At 47.3% G+C, this 10,194-nt stretch overlaps 2 protein-coding genes across 5 annotated transcripts in view; one reads left to right on the top strand and one right to left on the bottom strand.

The window, feature by feature from the left end:
* The window catches only part of LOC106815003 (AP-1 complex subunit sigma-2-like), a 19,723-nt gene extending 17,949 nt beyond the window's left edge, over positions 1-1,774 (bottom strand). For 3 of the 4 annotated variants that reach the window (XM_014819403.1, XM_014819405.1, XM_014819406.1), the window contains exons 1-3: positions 1,651-1,774; positions 767-945; positions 480-588 (exon numbers count right to left, since the gene is read on the bottom strand). In XM_014819403.1, coding sequence (XP_014674889.1) covers positions 480-588; positions 767-945 — 288 coding nt within the window. In that variant the 5' untranslated portion in view covers positions 1,651-1,774. Of the gene's footprint in view, positions 1-479; positions 589-766; positions 946-1,644 lie in introns of all 4 variants that reach the window. The other variant, XM_014819404.1, reaches the window with a different exon arrangement.
* Positions 1,775-2,029: 255 nt separating this feature from the next.
* On the top strand, positions 2,030-8,808 carry LOC106815005 (integral membrane protein 2B-like). Its single transcript, XM_014819407.1, has 7 exons — positions 2,030-2,190; positions 4,391-4,546; positions 4,959-5,032; positions 5,410-5,503; positions 5,976-6,086; positions 6,949-7,090; positions 7,842-8,808. Exons 1-7 carry the CDS (start codon positions 2,104-2,106, stop codon positions 7,943-7,945), a joined length of 768 nt encoding a protein of 255 aa, XP_014674893.1. The 5' UTR covers positions 2,030-2,103; the 3' UTR covers positions 7,946-8,808.
* Positions 8,809-10,194: the final 1,386 nt, after the last annotated feature.

Below are 10,194 nucleotides of genomic sequence, written 5' to 3'. Positions count from 1 at the left end.
ATTGCAGGCGAGTTAATTAGCACACCTGTGAGGTAAACACATTGCAGGCGAGTTAATTAGCACACCTGTGAGGTAAACACATTGCAGGCGAGTTAATTAGCACACCTGTGAGGTAAACACATTGTAGGCGAGTTAATTAGCACACCTGAGAAGTAAACACATTGTAGGCGAGTTAATTAGCACACCTGTGAGGTAAATACATTGCAGGCGAGTTAATTAGCACACCTGTGAGGTAACCACATTGCAGGCGAGTTAATTAACACACCTGTGAGGTATCCGTGTTGGAGGTAATTGAGTTAACTCACACACCTGTTAACTGCTGAGTGTGGTGAACTAAAAGGTGGGCTTGATAGTTCACACCTGTGATTGTGCAACTACAGGTCTTTAAAGAATAAAATATAGACGGTCTCATAATTAAAAATGCACGCTGTTTATCGGTGGTAGAAGTTTTTCTCGTGATAAAACCGATCGGAACTTACGCTTCCAAAGTACTTGTCTAGCAGCTCGACGTATCTGTGAATTATCTCTAATGTGATGAGCTCGTTATCCGTGTCCTCTATCGCACAGCAGAAATACAGGCTAGCGTACCTGTAAAATCACAAACAACTCGTCAGAACTGTGAAGAAAATTAGAAGAATTTTGAGTTATTATTCATCGAAAGTCGGTACGCCGTGGCACGACACCGCGACACAAACGACGCCGTTTCATCATCCGATCAAAGTAAGTATGTAGCTCACAACGTGTCGGCAGGGGGCGCGGTAATTACCTCTTGTAGACGATCTTCAGGTCTCGCCACTCGAGGAAGCTGCACATCTTGGGTTTTCGTGTGAGGATCATTGTTGTCAGCTCACGCACAATCTTCTTCTTATCCTTGTCCTGCTTCGCGACGTACCACTTCTGCAGACGCAGCTTCCCCTGCCGACTGAAGAGCAGCATGAACTGCATCTGCAACGCGACAAGAGAAGCCATGTGATGCTGCCAAACACGCAGAGAGAGAGGAGAGAGGAGAGAGAGAAGAGGAGAGCGAGAGCGAGAGCGAGAGCCGAGAGCGAGAGGAAGAGAGAGAGAGAGAGAAAGAGAGAGAGGAGAGAGAGAGAGAAGAGATAGAGAGAGAGAGAGAGAGAGAGAGAGAGAGAGAGAGCGAGAGAGAAGAGAGAGAGAGAGAAGAGAGAGAGAGAGAGAGAGTGTGTGTGTACCGTAATAATTCAGATGACATATTACATATCGATTTATTAGTAGATATTCTTAACATAGAATAATGTTATATGGAGAAATAAGCATGTACAGAGGTGGCACATAGTGTTACTGTTAGCCATTGAATCGAATAAAGTTGAAAAATGAAAAATCGGTAAAATTTTGCCTAAATCCTTGAGAGTAACCTTAAAAGTTAGAATGTCTATCCGTCCTAAACTAACAATAAGATCGCTACACCGCTATTAGATATTGACACTAATACAGAGAAGTAAAAAATGTACGTAATGGCTACTGGCACTGCCACTGTATGCAGTGACAGTGTACTGTGTGCCACGCATAACCCCAATCTGATTATTGATTAATTATGGGTTATGCATCATTGCATACACACCTAGTGAATTACTAGGCTTCTGACAAACAAAAAACAATACTAAATAATAATGACAATACCCTTACTGTGTTAAGGTGCCGTGTGGAAGAATGTAGAGGTGTTACCACCCTAATTATGGTAAAAACGAATGGAAAATAAACGCCCAAATCATGAGAGTAAAAATGAGATCACGAATCCATCACGTAAACTGCCACCTATCGGCGATTCTATGAGTCAATTTACCATTCATTATGTATTATTGCCTCATGAAACAATTATAGCATAAGATTAAAAACAAACTTATATGAATAAATTATTATTATATAGCGTCTACTATTGTTACAAGTAATAGATAATATAGATTCTAGTACAATTTTTTGGCCTTTCCAAACATCGCCATCGTGCGTAGAAAATTCCCAAACAGCCCGCCAATCAGAGTATCAAAACAACCTCACGTGATAAAAATCAACATTTCACGATTAACACTTGTGGTTGAAGACGACATTTTCTACTTGTTAATATCTGCGAGCTGTGACAAAATGACGATAATAACGAAAATTGCACCGGAGAAGAAGTTAATCAAGGAAGAGGGTGATTTTATGGAAGTCGAGCTGCCTACTGATAAGGTAATAGGAGTGCATACAGGAGGAAGGAGCTTAAACGAGCAATAAACTTAATAATAATATTATTTACAGTAACCCTGTAACTTACGCAGATTGGGTCGTTGTCGTATCAGCCGTACTACAGATATGTACCCGAGGTAGTTTTAGGTTGTTTAGTATTACGTTTATATTTTTATACGAGGTATGTTTAGCGTTACGGTTAGGGTTTGTGTTAAGGTTAGGGTTAGCTCTAGTACTAGTAGTAGCAGGAGCGTATAATGACAAATTGTTTGTCAATATTATTGTCACAAATTATTTGTCATTATACGCTGCTGGTAGTAGTATAGGAGTGTTTCATGTTGATAAACATTGACGTCATATGCGCACATGCGCAGTTTAACGGTTGGCAGCAAGCAGATGCGTGATATTGTTCGATACAAGCACACGCACGCACGTGTACGTATAGACCAATAAATTGTGCCCTAAAATTTTTTACCTGCACGTGTACCTGCACACGCGCGCACACACGGATGCACGCACGCACGTGTACGTGCACACACACGGACGCACGCACGCATGCACGCACGTGTAAGTTCACACGCACGCACGCACGCACGTGTATGTGCACACACACGGACGCACGCACGCATGCACGCACGTGTAAGTTCACACGCACGCACGCACACACGCACGTCTACATGTACATGCACACTCGCACGCACGCACGCACGTGTACGTGCACACACACGGACGCACGTACGTGTACATGCACACGCAAGCACACACTCATGCACGCACCTGTACGTGCACAGGCACGCACGCACGCAGGCACGTACGCATGCAGCACGCAGGCACGTACGCATGCAGCACGTGTACGTGCACACGCACGCATGCACGCACGTGTAGGTACACATGCACGCACGCACGCACGCATGCACGCATGCACCTTTTCATTATTTTAATTTTTAAATCATTAAAACCCAAGTTGTCCATTCAGAGCGATTAAAACATACATTACGATACCAATACAAAAACGCTAAAGCGACTATTTACATCCTTCATTGGGGCCCTGATCCCCCTCTGGCTATTTGAGACCTTGGGTTTGGTTTTGGTTTAGGGCGCAAAAGCATGCTGAAGATTTGCAAGCCCAATTATTACAGACATGGATGCGGATGTTGCATGAACAATGGGTTAACTACAAATATTAAATGAATAATGAAAAATGAAAAAAAGCCTCCTCACTTTTCAAAATATCTCGGACGGTAAACTCATACCTCAATTCTCATGGCCTAGTAGAGAACGCCGCGATGGTGTTTCTAAGACTAAATCATTTCCTCGTCGAAAAAGACCCGTGTCACAAACAGTGAAACACAGGCACTAATATGCGCAGTTTATGTAAATGGCTGCAAGTACAGGGCTATAGGCGGCGCACTGCATTTTGGGAAACTACCACGCTGCTTTCCAACTCCCATACGAGCCTCGTCAAAGCCGCCAGTGGAACGTTGCAAAAACGCTGCAGCGTTGCGGTGCAAAAATGAGGTCACGAAGAGCGCCGGTGGGTGTTTCCTGATTCTGACAGCCATTTACATAAATTGCGCAATGGGAGCAAATGCGAGAATTTCGTCAGGCTTTGTGTGATTTCGCGTGACACAGCTCGGTTACGAACACCTGTAGACCGTATGTTTTTATAACAAGTGAACACTGTTCTTCAAATAGAAGCAAAGATGGAGTAGAATGGTTGAATATTTGTGTTGTATTCGTGTGAAATCAAGCGAGCGTCGAGCGAATTTTGGCAGCACGCTTTCCTATCTGCTATATATTTATGTGTCAGTGTGCAGCGGCAGCCATGGCGGCAGCCAGCGTTTGTTACAGATGAGCATTTGGACGGCATTTGCAGGAAATTGTCGGTAATAATAGGTGAAAGAGAGTATAGAAACATTAAGACTGGTAGTAAATAGATTTCGTATTTATTTAGCATTATATTTTATTGAAACGCTCCAAGTGCCTGTGGTCACAAAGATTGCCAGTTCACCAGCCAGTACACCAGGTCAAATGTTAACTTTATCCTTTATAAGAGAATCTTTTATTCTCGTAAAGTAAATCCAGCTAGCGTTTTTCCTTTGTCCAGTATTTGTTGTTATTGTTGCAGTCGATGTATTGTAACCTGTAGCAACAGCATGGCTGTCCGACGTCGTTTTGCTCACCGACTATTTTCTCTCTACAGTCTGACGTAAGTGACCATGATGACTACCCACGCGGCATCGCCACGGTAACGGTCGTGCGAAGAAACAAATGCTACTGCGCGCTGCTGCTGCTACTCATAATTCTGATGATGTCACTCGTTGGCGGAATCTATCTGTACAAGCACATCACCGACAAGGTTGGTCACATTTCTTATCGTATATGGTAGCGTAACAGTGCACTCGTTGATAATGGGGGTGTTTACTAGCATCGTTGCCATGGATAAGATGAGGATGGGGTGTTCATTAGCATTGTTACCATGGATACGTTGATGATGCAGTGTTTACTGTGTGTGTTGCAGCATTGTTACCATGGTTACTGTGGTGATGTATAGTTTACTGTGTCTGTTGCAGCACTTACCATGGTTACTGTGGTGATGTACAATTTACTGTGTGTGTTGCAGCATCGTTACTGTGGTTACAGTGATGGTGTGGTGTTTACTGTGTGTGTTGCAGCATCGTTACCATGTTTACTGTGTATGTTGCAGCATCGTTACCGTGGTTACTGTGTCTGTTGCAGCATCGTTACCGTGGTTACTGTGTCTGTTGCAGCATCGTTACCGTGGCTGGTGCGGCGTCAGAAACACCGACTTCATAGGAGAAGGAGTGGGCCCTGCATACTTCAGGTAGGAGCTGTGTGTGCGTGCGTGCGTCTGTGCGTGCGTCCGTGCGTGCGTGTGTGCGTGCATCAGCATGGGTGGTACATGTATGCGTGAGTGAGTGTGGATGTGTTCGTGAGTGAGTGCATGAGTGAGCGTGCATGTCTTCATGAGTGCGTGCATGAGTGCATGCATGAGTGCATGCATGAGTGCGTGAGTGATTGCACGCGTACTTGAGCGTGTGATTGCATGCGTGCGTGAGTTTGCTGCGACATTAGTTGACATTGTGCTGTCGACATTTCGACAGACTGGTGAGGCTGAGATAGCTCGCGTGTTCCAGTGTTGTATGTGCGCATGGGAGCACAGCTGTTGGGTTAATGTTGCTCACTGTTGTTGTTGCGTAGGGAGGAGCTTGAGATCGGGGAGGACTACGAGAAGATAGACCTTCCACCAACAGTCGGCAACACCTTCGGACATGTGATCCATGATTTCTCGAAGGTAAAGGTTTCATGTCAGGCCTCGAAATGTCTCTATGCTGTGGTTGCCCCCCTTTACCTCTTTTCTTATCCTAAACATTGTAAGGGGTCGACAGCAATAAATTGACGCGGCTGTCCTACCTGGTTTGTCTCTGTGCTCTTACCAAAAATTTAATGTTTTGTATGTATCCCTCTTTGCCCCATGTGAACGGCATTATTAAAAAGGGAGTGGCCACAATAACCTTGATCTTGAAAGGAAGCGATGGCCTCGGGAGACCCTAGAAATTGCCGCGATGCCCTAAAATAAACGATTACACCAAAGGCAACAATTGCCTTGGCGAAAACCTCGACGTTGATCGCTGACAAACCGAGACGAGCAAGTAATTAGTGGGGAGACTAGCATAGGCTACTCTCTCGCCCGTCGCCGTGGTAACTGATTGTCGCCACGGTAACTGATTGTCGCCGCGGTAACTGATTGTCGTGCGACGTTGCAGAACATATCTGCGATTGTGGACGTGAGTGATCATCGCTGCTTCATCATGGACATGACAGACGAGCACATCAAGTGGCCGTCCACGCTGAGAGAACTCATAACCAAGTCTATGGTAGGTCACGCACACGCGCACGCACGTACGTACGTACGGCCGTCCACGCTGAGAGAATCACGTACGTACGTACGGCCGTCCACGCTGAGAGAACTCATAACCAAGTCTATGGTAGGTCACGCACACACACACGCATGTACGTACGTACGGCCGTCCACGCTGCGAGAACTCATAACCAAGTCTATGGTAGGTCACGCACGCGCACACGCACACGCACGCGCACATGTATGCTATGCATTAACTCATCGCCAAGTCTATGGTAGGTCACACAAGCACACGCGCACGCACGTACGTACGTACGGCCGTCCACGCTGCGAGAACTCATAACCAAGTCTATGGTAGGTCACACACGCACACACGCACACGTACGTACGCACACATGTATGAAGAATGCATGTATGCTATGCATTAACTCATCACCAAGTCTATGGTAGGTCACACACGCACACACGCACACGTACGTACGCACACATGTATGAAGAATGCATGTATGCTATGCATTAACTCATCACCAAGTCTATGGTAGGTCACGCACGCACACACGCACACACGCTGTGCATTTGCTCATCACCAAGTCAATGTGGTAGGTCACGCACGCGCGCGTACGCTGTGCATTCACTCGATGTGGTAGGTTACGCTCGCACACGCACGCGCGCGTACGCTGTGCATTCACTCGATGTGGTAGGTCACGCACGCACGCGCACAGGCACGCATAGAGAACGCACACGCACGCATGCCGTGCATTAACTTAACCACCAGGTTTATTGTAGGTGACGTGCATACATGAAGAACGCACGCACGCACACTACACACGAGGTAACGACGGTGGCGCCCCCTGTGCTGACGCGTTCTCTTGTTTCAGGCCGGCGACTATGAGGTGGACGCTCACTATGTTGAGGAGAACTACGCGATTGGCCAGGAGATCGTGAATCGCTCGCGACTCGGTTACGCGATCGGTACTGAGTGCTACTTCTATCGCTCCTACAAGCTGGTGAAAGTAATAGGTGCGTTACCCTCCTCACACTAACCCTTAGTTCTACCGCTCCTACAAGCTGGTGAAAGTAATAGGTGCGTTACACCCCTCACACTAACCCTTATTCCTGTAACCCTCATGTTAACCTTTACCACTATCCCCTCATCCAAACCTTGCACCTTACCCCTAACCCTTAGTTATACTGCTCCTACAAGCTGGTGAAAGTAATAGATATGTTGCTGCCCATGTAAACCTTAATCCTAACCTTACCCTAAATCTAAACACAGTTTTCGTTCCTCTAATATGGTGTATGGCTAATGATGCAGAGTTCTCCAAGAGCACTTATAGCCTGGCGGCCCGCCAGGCTATCGTCGAGCCCCGCCATCCTAAAATGCACCCGCCACTCTAAATATCATAGCCGCCATGCTAAATATCCACCATATGCGCCATTTTATGCGCCATATCCGCCATCCGCCAATATGCCGCCATGCTATAATGAAAAAGCTTGGAGAACCATGTGATGGGGTTTTATTTCCCTCCACAATAAAGCAAAAACGTGAATTTTACTTATGAAGAGGAAGCGAAGACAGCGATGATAACGACACAGCAATTCGTTTATGAACCCGCAGTAAAGTTTCGTAACCACGGAACCGGTTGCCAGGTGACCGAAGCATCGCACCGCGCAACCATGTTGACGAGATGCTCGCTAGTTGCCCTGCCCTCTGGTGGTCGCCGAGCGTCGATTTTTACCTTGCAACTTGTTTTTTTTTTTTCTGTATCAGTGGAGAAGCGCGATGCTGACGAGAATGAAGTGGAGGAGGAGGGCAACCTGAGCTTCACGTTCTACGACGGCCTGCTACGTCACATCATCATACGCGGGCTGTAGACGCATCACCGACGCACCGAGACGAGACGTGAGGAGGAGGAGGAGGAGGAGGAGGAGGTGGAGGAGGGAGCTCCCTCTATATGCGTCGGTGTATTTGTGTCGGTGTATGAATGTATTGTTTGCGCGCGTGGGTGTTTGCGCACGTATTTTTGAGATGTGTTTAGTATTTCCCTCTCTGCGATGTGTGTGTGTGTGGGTGGGTGGCTGCGTGCGTGCACGTATGTTTGTGTGCGTGTGCATGCAGTCACTCGTGTGTTTGGTGTGCAGTGTCACCTGTATCCCCTGTCACTGTGTGTGTGTGTGCATGCGTGTGCGTGCGTGCGTGCGTACATGTGTGAGTCATGCATGAGTACGCGTGATCCCTGGCCTTTCCCTCTCTCCTACACACATACACGCACGAACCGTCCTTGTGCCCCCCCCTTATAATACATCCGTGTGTGTGTGTGCGTGCATGCGTGCGTGCGTGCGTGCGTACGTGCGTGTGTACATGTGTGAGTCATGCACGAGTCTGCGTGATCCCTGGCCTTTCCCTCCCTCCCTCCCTCCTACACACATACACGCACGAACCGTCCTTGTGCCCCCCCCCTATAATACATGTAACATGTGCCCCCCATAATGTACATTAATAATGTATGTGCTTAATTTTCATTAGGGATCCGATCGCGTATATATATATATATATATGTAGCTATCGTTAAAGATGCATATTGTTTTAATTTTGAGTGTAATCTTGAGTTTGTTTTTGACTTGCGCAGCTTTCAATGGCTTACTAGTATAGGGAGCGATAGGAAAATGCACGAGACCAACATATAGCTCTCTCCAGTCAGAGAAGAGGAGGGGAGGAGAGGAGAAGGGAGGAGAGAGAAGTGGAGAGAGGAGAGAGCAGGACAGGATGGGAGAGGAGAGAGAAAAGGAAAGGAGGGGATATGAGAGAGAGAGAGAGGACAGGGAGGTAGAGCAGAGAGAAGATAAGAGGAAAGAAAGAAGAGGAAAGATGGCCTAAAGTGCAGAGCCAGCCATTGAGAGGCCTGTGAAGCGCTAGTAGCAAGTAGAGTAGAGTGGCAAGCCACATAATCAACGCTTCACCAAACTACGGCTATACATGACAACTATCGTCATTGCAGCGGGTGGGGGGTTGTAGTAAAGCAGTGTTCACTCTCTGTTTATCGCGAGTATAACGTGAACGTGTGTGGTGGATATATTATATATTTGTAGTGTTTCGGTGGTTTCTCCCGCAGTTGGTAGTCGCACATGGCGAACGAGGCCAAAGCAAAATATATGTGTGGTTACCGTTACATGCCGAAAAAAATAGGGTAGGTAGGTAGGGAAAACATTTTATTTTCTTGAAATATTTTATTTACGAACCATGTCCGAAGGATGTGCGTTGTGCCTTTTGAAGCAGAAACTGTCCCATTCATATTTTTCTTTTTTTCCCCATTTTTTTTTCTTTTTTTTTTTTACTTTAAAGAAAATTGACAATAAAATGTTTAGGCTCGCTGGGAATAAATAGGGTCGGTCGGGAAACCGTAGCCACACATATATTTCGTTTTGGCCCGAGTGGCAGCAGATTCTCAATTGGATGCCTTTCAGAATTGTGGGCATTTAGTTTCATTTAACGAGCCTGTGTGCGTGCATACACGGCCAGTGTACGTGCTTGCAAGGTGTGCATGCATGCGTGTGTGCTTGTAAGGTGTGCGTGCATGCGTGTGCACGTGCGTGGCTGGTGTGCATGCTTGTGCTGAATATTGAAATGATCCGGTGTAGCCCTCACACACCACCCTTCTTGCTGCGTCAGCGTTGCTTCAGCCCTCATGCGCATTTCCTGCATGCACTAACGCTACCTGCACGCACGCACGCACGCGCGCGCACCCTCACGCTTCCTGCGCGCACGCACGCACGCACGCACACGTGTGTATTGCCGGTGCTGGTGCTTGTCATGTGAGCAACGCGTCACACCTCACGAAGACGTTGCTACGATTCTAGTTAATCCCCCGCTACCCTCCCTTCCGCCCTCTCTCGTTTCCCCCTGGAGGATGAGAGGAAATGTACTCTACTTGGACGGAGGGGGAGGGGAGTGATAGAAGACCACGCAAGATTGTATCTTGTCCCACCTCCCGTCTCTCTCGGGGAGCCGGTAAACACACTGCTGTGAGGGGGAGGGGGGGCATTGCTGCGAAAACCTTGTCTAATACTAGTAGCTGGTTCTAACTGACCCCCCCCCCCCCCCCCCCCCCGGGGGGGGGGGGGGG

This window comes from Priapulus caudatus, unplaced genomic scaffold (genome assembly GCF_000485595.1).
Source record: "Priapulus caudatus unplaced genomic scaffold, Priapulus_caudatus-5.0.1 Scaffold1020, whole genome shotgun sequence".
NCBI classification, from domain to species: Eukaryota; Metazoa; Priapulida; class Priapulimorpha; order Priapulimorphida; family Priapulidae; genus Priapulus; species Priapulus caudatus.
The sequence above is the reverse complement of the archived record's forward strand: the minus strand, read 5'-3'. Positions and strand labels throughout refer to the sequence as shown.

What these genes read in the sequence shown, in the direction of transcription:
- LOC106815005 (XM_014819407.1), top strand. Translation starts at nt 2,104, where the DNA reads ATGACGATAATAACGAAAATTGCACCGGAGAAGAAGTTAATCAAGGAA. An exon ending in TGATCCATGATTTCTCGAAG is followed by an intron (nt 5,504 to 5,975) that starts GTAAAGGTTTCA and finishes GCGACGTTGCAG; the next exon opens with AACATATCTGCGATTGTGGA. An exon ending in CAAGCTGGTGAAAGTAATAG is followed by an intron (nt 7,091 to 7,841) that starts GTGCGTTACCCT and finishes TTTCTGTATCAG; the next exon opens with TGGAGAAGCGCGATGCTGAC.